The sequence below is a fragment of the Schistocerca nitens genome, chromosome 3 (assembly GCF_023898315.1).
Source record: "Schistocerca nitens isolate TAMUIC-IGC-003100 chromosome 3, iqSchNite1.1, whole genome shotgun sequence".
Taxonomy (NCBI): domain Eukaryota; kingdom Metazoa; phylum Arthropoda; class Insecta; order Orthoptera; family Acrididae; genus Schistocerca; species Schistocerca nitens.
The window spans coordinates 585078196-585096959 of NC_064616.1; the positions used below are offsets into that span (position 1 = coordinate 585078196).

At 42.1% G+C, this 18764-nt stretch overlaps 1 protein-coding gene across 1 annotated transcript in view; it reads left to right on the forward strand.

The window, feature by feature from the left end:
* The window catches only part of LOC126249667 (elongation of very long chain fatty acids protein AAEL008004-like), a 139227-nt gene that overhangs the window by 51294 nt on the left and 69169 nt on the right, over positions 1 to 18764 (forward strand). Inside the window, exon 4 of the mRNA XM_049951348.1 lies at positions 16448 to 16638. Coding sequence (XP_049807305.1) covers positions 16448 to 16638 — 191 coding nt within the window. The remainder of the gene's footprint in view (positions 1 to 16447; positions 16639 to 18764) is intronic.

Sequence of the window (18764 nt, forward strand, 5' to 3'; positions counted from 1 at the left end):
CCTTCACATCTAAATTGCTCTATAACAGTACAAAATACATATGGCCAAAATATCTTGCTGCAGTAATATTTCACTGTTTCTCCTATTCCTAAATGAAGTTGTATTACTGGCACACAAAAATAACACACTATATATCAGAAATACCTAAGCACACACAATGATTATGTGGCACACATGTAGCCCCACTCCCATCACTCCTAGTCACTCCACACCACATATATGTTGATGCAAGGGATGTTGTGCTAAGATATGTACATATGAATAGTAAACAGTCTCCATTTGCTGACTAAGCATTTTGTTTGTTGGAACAAGTCTTGACTTGCCATCATCGACAAGACTCAGCTTGCTGACTAATTGTTTTTGCTTGCTGGAACAAGTTGCAACTTGTTGGAACAAGTCTCAGCTTACTTAGTTGATGACATATGGGGCAAATTGTTACAACTTTGTTTGACACTTATCTGTAACTGAGAACGCTATTTGTGAAACGGTAGCTGGTGCCTATTGTCATATTATGGCGTTAAAATAGTTTTAAGATCCAGTAGCTGACATCCACTGTCAAGTGATGATATGTATACTATCACTACACACATGAAGTAATGGTAGTCATCATGACTGGGATAATGTCAGCTGACTATCGTTGCCTCAGTTGCATTTTGGGGTAATGGTAGTCACCACGATCAGAGTAATTGCAGTTACTATGACAACTGACCATCATTACCCCACAATAGTATCCACCGAGTGTTTGGGTTAATAGTAATCATCATGTCAACTAGCCATCACTGTCCCAATAGCATCCACCATGCGTTGGTGATGTATGGGGAAATTTGTTACAAGTTTTCTGTAACATGTTGACGTATGGGACAGTTCAGAACAATTTTACATGGTAGTGCATGGAGGTGAATACCCTAGCATGGAGTCTGAAAGCTAGTTGAAGTCTGTAGTTGAAAGCATAGGGAATTTCGTTCTTACTTATACAAGTTTGTATTACTATTGTTCAGTATGCTTTTTCACTGAAGTATCATGTAGTTTTTCTGTGCTACAGCATATCAGTAGTGCCACATGTGTTTTGTAATGTTATAGAATAAACTGTTACGTATTTTGATAAATAATACTACAGGGTGCTACAATTGTCGAATTATGCTCATTGACAAGTTCAAGTTAACCTGTAAGTTGGATCACTAGTGCCAATAAACGATCAGAATGTGTTTTGTATTGTTCTAGAATTAATTATGTACATTTTTTGATAGACAACACAGACAATTTTTGCTTTCTGTAAAGTTCAGTATAAAGATCAAACTAAGATCATTGACAAATGGAACTATTTCAGTATTATATATTTTTGACATTGCATCAGTTTGGGGGCGATTTGAATGTTATATAATTCTTGAAGGATAAAGTTAGCCAAGACGGCTAGCAAATCTTTTCGTTACTATGACCGGTTTCGACAGATCTACTTTGCCATGTTAGTTATACATGCTTGTTGTAATACTACGTGTAGTGATGTTGCGTCAAATAACATGTGGCAGGGAACATCAGTTTGTTACAAATAAAATAACACACAATTAAAACAGACAACAAGTTGTGTTGATGTCACAGCAGTGTAAACTGGGACATCAGTACAACATGTTATACATTTTAATTGTGTGTTCTCTGCCACATTCTATTTGATGCAACATCGCTATATAACTTTCAATATTATAACAATTATGTACAACTAATAATGTTACAATATCCGATGATGACAGTTTAAATCTGTTGAAACTGGCCACAGTAATAAAAAGAATTGCTATCGATCTAGGCTAGCTTGATCCTTCAAAAATAACATTTCAGTATTGCCACTATGCCTGCTATGTGTAATGTTCGTTAATCTTATAAAACAATTAAGTTACAACAGTAATGCCTTGTGTGTTTTGTGCTTGAAATCTGTACATATTGTAATAAATAATTTACTTTGGCGTAAAGATCGTGATGGAACCTTTGTCAATGATTTTCATTGACCATCCTTTGCTTACATTTCGTATTTAGAGCATTACGAAGATATCCTTGCACATTACGAAAACATGTCGTTTAAATGATGAAGCTAATTAAAAATCTCATCAAAACTCATCGTTTTAAGGAGGTATTGCTGTGCTAAAGTATCAGGAAAAGTGACCTCGTCGGATAAACATGCTACCACAGTTATGTCTATGATCAAAATTAATAAAAAGAAAGTGTATTAGTCAGTTAATAACGTTAATTATTATTTCCCTGTTGCATTATCTTCTTCCCGCTAAAACAGAACTTGGTCAGTTAGTTTTTGTACTACCAGTGACATAGTCCCATTAAGGCATAGGAGTATTACGGCAGTGTCTACTCTATGTGTTTTACGCTGTTATAGAATAATTTAGACATAGAAATCGACTTGTGGCAATTAATTTGGGCGTCTACAGTCATGTTTTAAGTGTGAAGCGTAAGCGTCAGCTCAAGTGTTCTCTTCCATTAGCTGAAACGTTATCTTTAGCTATCACATGTTTTATAGAACAATAATAAAGACATTTTAGATGTGGTGATAACGTTGTCAGAACCACTGTGTGTGTGCTTACATAATTTTGATAAATAATACATAGTTTTTGTAGTACCACTAACATAGCCTCAATGGTCATAGGCGAAACTCTCACGAATTAATGCATAAAGTTATTTTAGCCATATGTATTTTGAATTGTTATAGAATAATTTAGAAGTGGAGGCTCCATTGTGCATTACACCAAGTATGATAGAATAATCGAACTATGCCCACTTACAACTGCAGCTTAACCTGTAAGTTAAACCTTAAACGTATTCTGATAAATGATAAAGGTTGTTTGGGTACTTTTGAATATAATGCAAAATTCAGGTCATACAGACAGTTTTGTTCACGGCCAAGATGATGGCTCTTGGACTACATTGTGATTGACTGTTTCGTTTTCATGGCTGGTAAAATACTGGGCTATGATTTTGTATGAGTGTGTGTGTGTGTGTGTGTGTGTGTGTGTGTTTTGCTAGTAATGCAGAATTTTCACTAGTGTAGCAGAAGTTTAGCTGCTGTTCGTGGCTGTTGTAATGTGGCTGGGGTTGGCGACTGGGGGCATGGCTCCTCTCGAGCGCTAGTCTTGTGGATCTGAGCCCAAATCGACATTGCATTCCTACTGCACACCACTAATACTGTACTTGAACATTACAGGATTGTTTTGCCTACCCATTTGCATTAACTTTCATTATTCTACCTTTAGAACAAGCTGCCACACATCACACCAAATAGAATTTCAACACAAGTCACCCTGTGTTCTCCTACAGTCACTGAACGACGACATTCTCTCGTACACACAGCGTCACCAAGAAACACCCTGTCCGTCAGATAGTTTGTATATACTTCTCCGAGGCACTCCTGACGGTAACCTTGTCTCTGATGAACACTCGCATTCAGGATGCACTGGGTTCCATCATTTAAAAAGCCTGTTGTCCTTTATCCGTGGTTCACACGATATCGTGTGAAATAAGGTCAAGGTGTGTTTCACACGAACGATGCTTTCTAAATACACGCTCATTTTCGGACAGAAGCTCAAGGAAATTTATTATACCCGAACTTCGCAAATGCTCACGAATCCTACAGCAAACCGACGTTAAGGACATTTTAAAGTTCTACTTTCATTTCGCTGTCTTTTATTGCCACGGCAGACTTGTCGACGAGTAACTAAACGACCTTATGGTGAAATGCGCTGCTCCTTGTTGGTCTATCTATCGCTTCTATTAATCTAACCTGTAAGGTTCAAAAATGGTTCAAATGGCTCTGAGCACTATGGGACTTAACATCTATGGTCATCAGTCCCCTAGAACTTAGAACTACTTAAACCTAACAAACCTAAGGACATCACACAACACCCAGTTATCACGAGGCAGAAAAAATTCCTGAGCTCGCCCGGAATCGAACCCGGGAACCCGGGCGCGGGAAGCGAGAACGCTACCGCACGACCACGAGCTGCGGACTAACATGTCAGCGATTCCGTATTCGTGAGAAATACTCAAATAATCTGTGGAACGAGTGTTTTTAACCCACTTCTTTCGTGGATGAGTTATACTTCCTTAAGATTCTACTTAAGAATCTCAGCCTGTCATCTTCTTTTCCTGCACTTTGTTTCATGTGGTCATTCCACTTTAGGTCGCACCGGATGGTTCCTCCCATGTATTTTACCCTTCCCAGCGATTTGTCACCAACGGTCTGGTTGTACAGCAGCGTATGTTACATTTATTTACGTTTAGGATCAAATGCCAGTTCCTACACCATCCACTAATCCTCTGCAGGTCTTCTTGAAGTTCGCTGCAGTTTCTCGTGTTGCTATCTTCTCCTTCTTACACACAACCGCATCATCTGCTAGCAGCCTCTTGGAGCTTCCGAAGTTATCCACTGGATCTTAGACGTCCCTAAAGCACTGCTGATATTATTTTTACATCTGCCGACGCGTTGAGTTCTTTCTGTAAAAATAACTTGAATCCACAAACATATCGGCCGGCCAGAGTGGCCGAGCGGTTCTAGGCGCTACAGTCTGGAACCGCGCGACCGCTACGGTCGCAGGTTCGAATCCTGCCTCGGGCATGGATGTGTGTGATGTCCTTAGGTTAGTTAGGTTTAAGTAGTTCTAAGTTCTAGGGGACTGATGACGTCAGCAGTTAAGTCCCATAGTGCTCAGAGCCATTTGAACCATTTTTGAACAAACATATCTGGTCAGATATTCGGTAATCTCGTATTTTTTTCACTAAATGACAGTGCATAACTGCATCCAATGCCTTGATGTAATCAAGGAACATGGCATCAACCTGAGAGCCGATGTCTACGGCGTTCTAGAACATATGGACGAACAGAGCGAACTCTATTTGTGGAATCCGTGTTTATTTTAATAGATGATATTTAGTTCTCCAAAAAGTCACAATACGTGAGCATAAAACATGTTCCACAATTCTACAACAGATATGGCGTCAACGATATAGGCCTATAATTACGTACATCCGTCCGACGACCCCTCTTGAAAACGGGAATATTTGCGTATTTTTCTAGTCGCTAGGTACGCTTCGTTGCTGTAGTGACGTACGGTAAACTGCTGCTAGGAGAGAAACAATTTCTTCCACACAGTCTCTGTAGAATCTTACAGGTATCTGATCAATTCCAGATGCCTTTTCACTACTAAGCGATTATAAGTGTTTTCATGTTCCGTGATCACTTATATCAACATCTGCCATTTCGGTTTTCGTGTGATAACTGAAAGTAGGAACCGCATTATGAGCTTCCCTTTTCGTGTGAAAATATGGTCACTGAGCGACTGAATAGATTATTTCGATTCTGTCACTGATTTTACCCCAGTCAGACACTTCTTCGCGTGTTTAGTCAGATCTATTGTCAAAATTTTACTTTCAAAGTCATTGAAAGCTTCTCTAATTGCTTTGCTTGTGGCCCTTTTCCCTTCGTTAAAGTTTTGTATGTAGGCTGGGTTTTGACTTCACTTAAATCTGTCCTCAAGCTCTATTTGCTTTCGCATAAAATTTTAAACACAGTGGTTAAGCCATAACGGATCCTCCACGTCCCTTAAAATCTTACTCGGAACGTACTAGTATACGTCGTGTCAAACGATGCTTTTAAATTTTATCCAGTTGTGCTCTACTTCTTCGTCCTCAGAAATGAATGTTTCATGTTGACTACTCAAATACTAATAGATGTGTATCCTACCATCCTTTCTAAGTAAATGTTTTTTCCTACCATTTCTAACATTCCTTGTAGCACTCATAGTCATTGGCGCAATCACAGTCTTACGATCACTGATGCCCTCCCCCATGTTGACTGATTAAAAAAGTTCTGGTCTGGCTATTGCTAGGAGGTCTAAGAAGTTACTTTTAGAGTTGGTTGTCTAACTACTAACTCGTATATGCTCGAAGTAATTTCCAGACGAGGCATTCAGAATTGTGTTACGCAGATCCCTGTTTCTGGCACCAGTTTTGATCACATGACTCTCCCATTCTATAGGTGGCACAAGACAAGTCCCCCTCCCCACTACAATAGCGTGAATCGGTAATATATTCACGATATTCTGCAAGTTCTCTCTGAGTCACTCTGCCAGTGCACCGCTTATTACAGGCGATCCATAATAGCCTCACAGTACCACATTTGAACCACATTTGACGCTTCATTTCACCCAGATTATTTCACATTCGGAATTTGCGATAACATCAGTAAACATTATCTAATTGTGTGATCTGAGGTTTTCCCGGCGTACAGAAATCTTGAAAATTTCTCGGCCAAAAGGCGCGAAATTTCGGCAAGCCGACTTCTTGCCATCTTCAGGCGTTCTTGGTGTCTGACTCCAAGAACGCCAGAAGATGGCAAGAAGTCGGTTTGCCGAAATATCCCCTTTTAGACTACGCTACCCGGCTGAATACCCGAGAAATTTTCAACATTATCTAATTCTTTACTGCGATAAATACGTCGCCACCAACAGCGTCCAATCTACCCTTCTGGTATTTATCTGCATTTACGATTTCGTTGTTATTCCTTTCCTGTTTCAACTAACGTTCCGTTCCTAATACTATATGGGAATTATTAAATGTAATAATGGATGCTAATTCTGGGGCGTTAACACAGATGGTCCTGCAGATTGCTAATATTCTGTTAACATGTTCTATTTCCGAACTAAGAGGACGAACATTTTCTGAGAATGGTATTTTCATAGGCAGTTCGTCACTGGTCCCAAAGAAGAGTTCAGGTAAGCTAGAAACCATCTATGAGCACGCCACACTACTCAGCTAACGTAGTTGCCGCTTCCTGTGTGGAGTGCGATTGGCTTATAAAAGGGGGGGGGGGGGGGAGCTACAATTCTACACCCGATAGCGGGGATGTCGAGAAATTTGCATCCGATATTGTCGAAGAATCGTGTGAGCCTTTGGTTCTGACCTTTCACTCCATCCAGAGCAGAAAACCAAAAAACAAACTGGGTACGATTCTATAAATAGTGATCTGATCTTATGCCCCACGTGCTTGCTGCCTTCACCAAATCAGTCAGCCACCGAAGGGAACCAAGGATGGCTTAGAACTCAAGTTGCAGACGTCATTCGTACCAACATGAACCACGGTTTGCAGCCGACTGCACCCATTGCGTTCGATAACGGCTGGCAGAGCCTTCTCCACATCTCTGATAAGACTTCCCGGCGAACATATCCAGTGCACACTGGCATTCTTTCCCAACGTGCCTGCTGTTTCCTTGCGGGGCTCTAATAACTGCCTAATACTGGAGATCCCAAAAACTAACATACCCACCATCTGCACTTGTACAGATTGGGCAGAAAAATCGGCCATTGTGCCAACCGGAGACGCATCCCGTGCTGGCTCAGCTGTGTTATCAAAACTGGGCAGAACCTCGTACCTGCTGCTTAGACATATTGGAGCAGCCGTGCGACCAGTCTCTTCTTTCGCCCATCCAAAAATACACGACCCAACACTCTCCTGCATTCACCCTCGAGTGAAGACAACCCGGTCAGATATTTCGAATCGGAAGAATCAGTGATAACGGGCTTTCCAGGGGATTCCAACAGCACCAAACATGTCGCACCTTTCGGCACTTATGCCCCAATAACGTTGCAGCTTTGAGCAGTAGTCTGAAGCCTGTCGACCTTGGTGAAGCAGCTTCCAACTGTTTCTAGACAGTGGACAATTCTCCTTGTGTCTGCAACAATAAGCACAGTGTAAGAAACTGTATAAAATCTCAAAAAATACAAACTAAGCAGAAAGGAGCGCAGTTCCCCCACGTAGGTTACACCGGAAGGTGCCTTGGTAGCATTGTCAACGGGCGAATTAAGCTGACGCTCGACATGGCTCATGTGAAAGGCTAGTTTCTGCATCACCGTAAAACCCCCAGGTGCAGCCTGCAGACGGCTGATCGTGACCAATAGCGCCTTCAGCTGTTCGTGAACTGTGGCCAGCTCCTCCTGTGCCGTACACAGCAAACATAGTCTCTATTCATCCTATTTCAAAGTTCAAATGAAACCAATGGGTAAAAGATGTTCAGCAATATAAACCGACTTGATGAAAAAGGGAATGAATGAAGCTCAGGATTAATGGTCTTTCGACGACTAGGTTATTGGAAATGAAGCACAAGCTCTTAATGGGGAAGTAATGTTGGCAAACTTAATAGAAAAATCCACCATTCTCTTTTCAATAGCATTTTTACTCTGCCAATGTACATTTAGAAGTCACAGCTTCATAGTCTGGGCTTCAGTTGCTAAATAAGGACCTTCAAGACTATGTCAGAACGCCATAAACGCGTTTCTGCGAAAATTGTAGTGCTTTCTTAATTGCATTTAGCGAATTTGCTGCGAGACGTATACACAGTTACATAATAATATGCAGTAAGTAGAATTTTGTAAAACTTACAGTATACTTGCGAATTGTGCTGATTTCTGTTGTATAAGATATTACAATAAAGTAACTTCAATGTGATATTTACACGATGAAATAAATGAACACACCTTTCAAACATAACACTAATAGTTTCAAAAAACTTAAAAAAATTGCATGGATATCTTAATAATGGAAAGAAAATAAATAACTTACATGTTATACAAAATAACTTAATCATTAAACAATTTTTACTTATATATTCAACAGAAAAAATATTTTCTGATCTTTTCAAGGTTGGAAATTAAACTTGAATATTAGTATTATAGATTACAAAATATTAGCGAATTATATAACCACCACCCGGCTCTCATTTAGGAATAAATAGTAGTATGTATTGTACAGGAATACAATATGTAGAAGCTTTGTACACAATATGCAACAACCGTTTATTGATATGACAAATTAACGGAGTTTTTTAGTAACGAATTCATAGGCGTTACCAGATTGGTATATATGCAACCTCACTGTGATTGTTGGAGTCATAGTGGAACATTTTTTTAGGTTAGAGTCAAGTTACAAACAGGTAGTCACCCACCTGGATAGCTGCACATGTTAACAAGACCGTTTCTAGGACGGGCTGGTATGCCGGTCCCAGATCGAATCCGTCCGTCGGACTGCTGACGAGGTTTTGGTGTGTGGTCTGTCTAGATGTAGTTTTTAGGTGCTTTCCCACATCCCACTAGGTGAATACTGGGCTGATTCTCATGTTATGCCTGAGACTCACATTATACAGGCATTTAGAACACGTTCTCACACTTGCGCACAGGATTTACATTATGCATATACAGATTAGGCTATGGGTTCGGGTTTGGGTGCTAAATAGGAGAATGATGCCCTTTGCTCTTTGGTCTCCTTAAACACCTACTTAGCATCAGCGCAGACAGTCTTGAAAGGAATTAGAACAGAATAGTACCATTATATATGTAATAGTTTCTAGAAAAGTAAAATTTGATTATTTCATCAGAACGTTAGGTGGCTGAAAAATAAGGTAGATGAGCTTCTTGTCGTCTAGAAGACGTGGAAAATTCTGAAGTTATAGATGTTCTGTGGCTCTTTGATACTATGTAACCACAAGGACACAGAAGTTAAATATCAGGGATTTTAGACTAGCGTCATTTTCGAGTAGAGTTAACATGGAAAAAAGAGGAGTTGCAACACTTGCAACCCAAGTTGGACACAAAGAAATATTGAAACGAACTATTTTGGTGATATTCACCTCAAATGAAGCAGGGAAGTAAAATTTAGTATTTTCAGGTGGGGATCTAAGCCCAGATTCTTCCGAAAATGAGTCCAGCGTTTTATCCTCTGCGCCTTCTCTCCTGACACAAACATTTTAGGGAAGACTCTGAGAGTGCCGTTCTTTGGTAGTACACTGTGCAGGATGGTTCCACAATATTGGCCATGTTACTGGGGGAAATAGAATTCTAACAATTATTTTATTCATTGTTATTAATGGTGTATCTTTATCATACTGCTCCCTTAAGCAGTGTGATGCCACAGCTATTGCTCCTCTCACCTGGTGCCAAACGAATGTGCTCATTTTGAAACTAACTCTTTTCTGGTAAGACGTTTAAACTGAATAAAAATCTACATCTGCAGAGAAGAGGGTCGATTGAAGCTGCTTAATTATTCTGGTGGATTGTGAGCACGTGTACATTTGGCACAGGGGCGGCAAAGAATTCGGCTGGTAAACCATGCCCTGGCACGAGTGCCATAATGCTCAGCCTCACGGCATACTTCGCCAACTGCCCGGGGTGGAAGGGGGTGAGGCTGAGAAGAGAGGGAAACGCCGCATTTAAATGGCAGTGCAGTTGCACTGCATACGACTTAGATTTATATTTCACATTTCTCACAAATATAGTTCAGAAACAAAATAAATGTTCAGTATTATTTATTTTTGGCGTTCTGAAGACGTAGTATTTTATCTGGTTAAAACTCGACATACAGACAAACACAGACAGTTTCACAGATTTCCGCACTCCGGTTACCACGTAGTCACGGCTTATTTAGTTTCATAATAGAAAAAAGGTATTTCACAGAAAATGTCGCTCGAAATATCGTAGCACTTTTGCACCCTCTTTATGGGGACGTGGAAACTCTACCTGAGGAAAACAATGTAGACGTCATCGACAATTTTAACGTAAAAGTATTTGTCATTAAAAGGGAATTACTTTCCAGGTCAATGAGTTACATATGCACATGGGCAGGGTGCTTTCAACCGAAACGGAAAACGGTCTCGGAAACGGATTTAAGATTGGTTGTGCCCTCAAAACGTTTACAACACTATTCTTCTAAGTCTTCCAAAGCCACAATGAATTCTTTAAACCTCGCATTTTCTTTAAAGGCAGTGAGCTTAGGAACTGGACTGTTTTTTTTCAGAATTTGTCCCTTCTATAGCGCGATTCTCTTTTTAAATGCGTCCCCATTAGATCTGAAGGAAGTTGCTTCTCACCTTGCCATGTCTTACTGTGGGCAGTGTGCAGTCAAGTCCACTTAAAATGCGAAGTTTGAGACCATTTCCGGGTGTTCTAATTTTCGTTGCTGCGCACCTTTTTCCTTCATAAATTCAACAATAGCGAGTTTTAAATATAAAACTTGCCCATTGACTTTACAAACATACTTCACAGTAATATATAATCTCCATACTCATCGTTCAGTTGCAAGGAAAATGGTGGAACTGACAGTGGAATGATGCCTGCGACTTCAGAAATTTTGCCGTTCAGACCACCAATATCTTCAAGCGCTGCTTTCCTGCAAATTTAGCACGAAATGCTTCTTGATGTACAGAACAATGAAACACGTCTGACGATCGCTGAAATTTGTTGCTCCGTCAGTGTCAATTAAAATCTTTAAATAGTTTCTGCGTGGTTTCATGATGTCATGTCATAGCAAATTTGCAGTACCCATCGATTATGCGACTACATAATAGATTTTGTAATTTCTCATCCCTCCCGTCTGTCTTTCACATTCATTTTAAGAGCGACACTCGCTCTGTGAACGTCCATTATACCACGAACAAGGGTAAACAGCACTGACACCATTATTCTGCCTAAATGAAGAGAATTGTGCCGACCGAAAAATGCCACCCTCCTATACTAAATTGAATGTCGCGCTGTACCGAGTACTTCCGGGAAGTACCGAGCACAGCCGGGAAAGGCCGAGCCGTGGCCCGCAAGCGGCCGGCGCACTCGGTCTTCATAAAGTTTGGCACGCGTGTCCTGATTCAGCACGAAATAACGACTTAGTAATTTATCCAGTGGTCATATCTCCTGTAGATCATCTGCCGCATAAAATGTTTGCCTCCAACGGATCTGAGCTCTGATGCAGGTATCTGAGGAAAGAAGCATTGGGGATTTTGTCGGCATTTGTATAGAACCTCTGACGAAATTCCAATTCCAATAGCTGTAACGTGAGCGCAGTCAGGTCCTTGAGCAATGCAGTCCCGATGAAATTTAGTCAGCGGAAGGACAGACTAGTTTGCGTTATCTTGAAACTAGGGAAATCTGGCTTTGATACGGTTACCTGACAGAAGAGCCCCACCTCTTAAATTTGGGGTATGGCTTGGGGTGGACAACTTTGCTCCAGTAAAATACTACAATTTCACACGAACGGCAAGCCGTTGTCAAATAAACGATGTTCCTGCTGTAGCCAACTTCTTCTTTTTCTTCGTCTTCTTCCTTCGTGTTTGTCCTGCATGTTTGCGGTGTCTGCTATCGCCATTTTATCAGATCTTGTGCCCATCAGGCTGAAGGTTTAAGATCTTGAGATCTTTGTGCAGGGTGTCAAGCCATCGCTGCCTAGGTCGTTCTAATGGCCAAAATTAAAGCAGTTTTTGCCACTTTTGGTGCACCTGTTCAAAGAACATGTTCGTACCATCGTACGTAGACTTCCGTCATGATGTACACAATTGATGCCACTCCATATAACTTTTGAACTTCATCATTTGTAACATGATTGTGGAGTGTTGATCCAAATGCCCAGCTGAGTATCTTTGCGGTATTCTTTCGCCTTGAGCCTATTTAGAATCTTCCTGTCACAGAATACTGCAGTCACAGAACGCCGTTTCAGCCACCTGATGCTCAGACAGTTAGATATTTCTGTGCTGACATTTCCATCAGCAGCAGTTTTCAAGCCAAGGTACTTAAAAGTCCTTCTTGTTGAGAGGTCAACACCATTGATTCTGATGGTACCCTATTTAAATCTGTGGTGAGGTACTGCGTATTCTTTATGTTGACTCGTTGCCCTACTTCCGCTGGGACTTGACATTGCAGTCCAGTCTTATCTTCAAAGACCAATAATAAATCATCAGCATACAGCAACACCCAGAAAGCGAAACTTCCTGGCAAATAAAAACTATGTGGGGGACCGAAACTTGAACTCGCGACCTCTGCATTTCATGTGCAAGTGCTCTACAGCGTACACTCCGCTGCTGAGTGAAAATTTCATTCTGGACCCACAATGCGGTTTTCTACTGATCTTTCATGACTGTCAGGAAGAGGAGAGGCGAGAGAGAAGAACCCCGATATACTCCTACAGCAACAGGAAAGACGCTACAGAACCAGGAAACTCATCCGGTAGTCCTGCTGAATGTAACAACTATTGCCCAATACGTCTTCTGTCACACATGATGAAGGTCCTTGAACGCATCATAGATAAAAGGACTCGACAAATTCTTGATCTCGTCACCAAGCAATGGGGATTTGTGAAGGGCTGTGGGACGACATATGCTATTCAGACTACTCGCTTGCTTGTTGGAAAACACCGTACGAAGTTCAAAAATGGTTCAAATGGCTCTAAGCACTATGGGACTTAACTTCTGAGGTCATCAGCCCCTAGAACTTAGAACTACTTAAACCTAACTAACCTAAGGACAGCACACACATCCATGCCCGAGGCAGGATTCGAACCTGCGACCGTAGAAGTTGCGCGGTTCCAGACTGTAGCGCCTAGAACCGCCCGGCCACTCCGTCCGGTCCGTAAGAAGTCAAGGCACCTACACCTTTCCTTCCTTGACCTCGAAAAGTCCTTTGTCCAGGTGCCACACTAATTGATTTAGCTTTTACTGCGAGAGCATGGAGTACCTGAACAACTATAAGGGGCGATAAAAAAGTTTCCGTTCAAAGGCAGTATAGTCCAAAATCGGTATGCCAATCAAGCTAATTGTTGAAGCAATCATCCCATCGACACCGTGTCCTGCTGCATGAAGAAGTCTGTTGCCTGCTGCACAGGAATCGTTCGTCCTTAAAGACCTTTTTTAAGGGACCGAAGGAGTCACAGTTGCATGGGGAGAGATCAAGACTGTAGGGCGGCTACTCGAGTGTGCGCCACTTGACTTGGCGTAACTTCTGCGTTACCTTATTTGCGGTATGAGGACGTGCCTTATCATGAATCAGCAGCACTCCATGGCGCACAATTTCACAACGGTGGTTTCGTCAGACATACTGCCTGTTGTGTCGGCAGACTTGCCAACACTACGCACACTAATTGAAAGAGGCGGCCAAGATGCACGCGCTAACTCACGAAGGATGGAGTGAGGTCTGAAACAGGAGACTTAATGAATGCTATAACGAAAAGTACGTAGCTCCTTTGGTACTTATCTTTTAATCCATCCTTTGTATACATCGTTCTTGATGAGACATCTGGAGATTGTGGCGATACAAGTGAGACTCTTTTGATACAACCTATCTAAGGCTAATGGCGCCTTGCTAGGTCGTAGACATGAACTTAGCTGAAGGCTATTCTAACTGTCTCTCGGCAAATGAGAGCAAAGGCTTCGTCCGTGTAGTCGCTAGCAACGTCGTCGTACAACTGGGGCGAGTTCTCGTACGTCTCTCGAGACCTGCCGTGTGGTGGCGCTCGGTCTGCGATCACACAGTGGCGACACGCGGGTCCGACATGTACTAATGGACCGCGGCCGATTTAAGCTACCACCTAGCAAGTGTGGTGTCTGACAGTGACACCACACTGCCCACACACATTCTTCATTCTCCGATGGAAGCCTACCGATGTCTGTCCCTCAGTTCTGGCCCTGAGCGCTATGGGACTTAACATCTGAAGTCATCAGTCCCCTAGAACTCAGAACTACTTAATCCTAACTGACCTAAGGACATCACACACATCCATGCCCGAGGAAGATTCGAACCTGCGACCGTAACAGTCACGCGGTTCCGAACTGAAGCGCCTAGAACCGCTCGGCCACCGTGGCCGGCTGTCCCTCGGCAGCCAAGAAAACAATAACAGCACATTGATGCTGTTTGTACACATTTAGTAATACCGTCTCCATAGTTCACGATTCCGAGTTTGCTGTACGCACGTCGGAAAGGCACGAATACCACCCTAATCCCTTGCCTCCATGTCGGTGCTTATTTACCAGCATTGGAGTCGCGCTACGTTGCATATATGCTGCAGCAATGCCCGCAAACGGAAACTTGTTGATCGCCCCTTACAGTAAGACGGGTCAGACTCCTCCCGCTGTTGCCAACATCACGCATATTTAATCCAATGGATTCCAACTTATTTACCCACATTTGATAAAACCTGTGACGTACGAGGTGCATTCAAGTTCTAAGGCCTCCGATTTCTTTTCTCCGGCCTGAAAAGAGATAGAAACATGCGCATTGTTTTAAAATGAGGCCGCGTTCATTGTCAATACGTCCCAGAGATGGCAGCACCGTACGGCAGATGGAATTTTACCGACAGCGGCGAGAATGAGAACTGTTTTAAATACTTAAAATGACGACGTTTTCCTTACTTGAACAGCGTGCAATCATTCGTTTTCTGAATTTGCGTGGTGTGAAACCAATTGAAATTCATCGACAGTTGAAGGAGACATGTGGTGATGGAGTTATGGATGTGTCGAAAGTGCGTTCGTGGGTGCGACATTTTAATGAAGGCAGAACATCGTGTGGCAACAAACCGAAACAACCTCGGGCTCGCAGAAGCTGGTCTGATGACATGATCGAGAAAGTGGAGAGAATTGTTTTGGGGGATCGCCGAATGACTGTTGAACAGATCGCCTCCAGAGTTGGTATTTCTGTGGGTTCTGTGCACACAATCCTGCATGACGACCTGAAAATGCGAAAAGTGTCATCCAGGTGGGTGCTACGAATGCTGACGGACGACCACGCGGCTGCCCGTGTGGCATGTTGCCAAGCAATGTTGACGCGCAACGACCGCATGAATGGGACTTTCTTTTCGTCGGTTGTGACAATGGATGAGACGTGGATGCCATTTTTCAATCCAGAAACAAAGCGCCAGTCAGCTCAATGGAAGCACACAGATTCACCGCCACCAAAAAAATTTCGGGTAACCGCCAGTGCCGAAAAAATGATGGTGTCCATGTTCTGGGACAGCGAGGGCATAATCCTTACCCATTGCGTTCCAAAGGGCACTACGGTAACAGTTGCATCCTACGAAAATGTTTTGAAGAACAAATTCCTTCCTGCACTGCGACAAAAACGTCCGGGAAGGGCTGCGCGTGTGCTGTTTCACCAAGACAACGCACCCGCATATCGAGCTAACGTTACGCAACAGTTTCTTCGTGATAACAACTTTGAAGTGATTTCTCATGCTCCCTACTCACCTGACCTGGCTCCTAGTGACTTTTGGCTTTTTCCAACAATGAAAGACACTCTCCGTGGCCGCACATTCGCCAGCCGTGCTGCTATTGCCTCAGCGATTTTCCAGTGGTCAAAACAGACTCCTAAAGAAGCCTTCGCCGCTGCCATGGAATCATGGCGTCAGCGTTGTGAAAAATGTGTACGTCTGCAGGGCGATCACGTCGAGAACTAACGCCAGTTTCATCAATTTCGGGTGAGTAGTTAATTAGAAAAAAAATCGGAGGCCTTAGAACTTGAATGCACCTCGTAAAGGAGGAAAAACGTAGGAAGAGGAATAACTGTTTATATACCTTCATGATACTTTCATCTTCATAAAATTGCAAGTAAATATATTTTAAGTACTGAGTAGAATGTGCGTGGGCTGGTGTTACAGATCCACGCACGATGACGTGGCCTCTGTTGGGCAGTCCCTGGCCAATACTGATAGTGGTGGGCCTCTATCTCTACTTCGTCAACAGTCTGGGCCCGCGTCTTATGGAGGATGTCCAGCCCTTCCGCATCGAGCGTATCATGATAGTATACAATCTTTTCCAGATAGCGGTAAATCTTTACATATTTTACATGGTAAGTACCACTTGTTCGTATTTACAGTTTAGTGATAAATTTATGTACAGAAACGTCTGTAACATGGCTCATAAAGTTGCTTTACCTAAAATGGATTTAAAATTTTGAATATTATGACGTATATCACTGAAACTGTCGTTAACTTTGCGCAACGTAATGTGCAGAGGAATGGGTAAAACACACAGTTTTACTAATATGTATTATGCATTATAAACCACGCGGCAGTTATAAGACTCAAATGTTCAAATGTGCGTGAATTCCTAAGGGACCAAACTGCTGAGGCCATCGGTCCCTAGACTTACACACTACTTAAACTAACTTATGCTAAGAACAACACCCACCCACCCATGTCCAAGGGAGGACTCGAACCTGCGGCGGGAGGTGCCGTACAATCCGTGAAATGATGCCTCAAACCGCACAGCCACTCCGCGCGGCTATAAGAGACGAAGTGAAAAGGAAGCAGTGGTTGAGATAGGAATGAGAAATGGTTGTGGCATATACTAGATTTTATTGAATCTGTACATTGATCAAGCAGTAAAAGAAAACAAAGGAAAATTTGGAAAGAGATTTAAAGTTGAGCGGAAAAAATAGAAACTTGGAGGTTTGTCGACGACACCGTAATTCTGTCGGAGACAGCAAAGGACTTGGAAAAGCAGTTGAACGGAATGGTCTGGATTTAAGATTGTATTAACTAAACGAAACACTTTTTTAGCCTTGATTCACAAATTTTGTTATTATCGTACGACCTAGGTTTCAGGTTATAAGCCCATTCTCCAGAACACCATTGACCCTAAAGATGGAAACCAAGCAAAGATAAACAATATATCGTCATGATCAGCAACTAGTTGCATAAAAGATATGTAATTTCTTAACCGGTTTCAAGCATTAAGTGCCCTTTTTCAGAAGGCTGTAACTATCGCATTATTGGCGAGAGTCAACAATAAGATGGGTGCAGCATATGGTTATATAGTTCATAGTGTGTGTGTGTGTGTGTGTGTGTGTGTGTGTGTGTGTGTGTGTGCAGGAATGGTATAAAGAACCCAAATAACAAGTTGTAACGTTGCCTTAAAAGGGTCAGTAACTGAACAGAGTTTACTTACCGAATAGTAAGTGTGGGGATACACACGCCTGTTTCTTAATTTATGATATTTTTAACTGAGTGGGCTTTGCAGCTTTTCCCTATATGTGTACGGCTTCTACGTACATCTGTTATGTATTTGCGGCTTTCGTTGAAACAATGTTCGCCAAAGGATGAATCTGGCCTCTTTAATCTCCAGCTTCTATGATTTTCTCTCAGCCTAATAGAGACTGACGTATCGGTCTCTCCAACGTAGCAGGAAATTGGAAATTTATGGTAAGTTTGTATGGGACCAATCTGCCGAGGTCATCAGTTCCTAGGCCTCCACACTACTCAATCTAGCTTACACTAAGGACAACACACACACCCATGCACGAGGGAAGACTCGAACCACCGAAGAGGGGTTAGTGGGCGGGGAGACTGAAGGCCACAACAACAACAATATTTACGAACGCATAGGCCTGTTATGTGAAATTACACAATACTGCGTCAAAATGGAAAGAAAAATATTCTTAATTGTGCGTCGTTTGCAAAGGTTTTACTTCATCCACAACTTGTTTCGACAGGCGGATGACATATTTTACATTGGCGTCTTTAGTGGACGTTTGATATATTTTTTCACTTTAATTAACAGTTGCAGACCACGTAACCTAGTCAAGAATGGATGAAACTGTCGTTAATAACGCAAAATTAGCTACATATCCCAGTCTGATTTATTGCTCAACATGATCTGTCCGTTGTTGCAGATAATACCTAATTCCTCTCGCTTTTCTACACTTTTCTCTTTTGTAATACACCGCTGCCTTTGAATATTCTAGCGATCGACTCAACAAAAAAGGCTTCTCCAAGGAATTCATTACGGCAGGGTGAGCCTCTCGTGCAATATATGTGGCAGGACAGTTATATCATCAGCTGTTCCATTTTTAACATTATAAAACGGGAAAACCATTAAATAATATGAAGATCACAAATAATGCAGTTGTATTAAAAGCAGATGTCATGCTGCGATTCATTGATGGAATCCTAAGGAAACGTATTTCTTCCACGA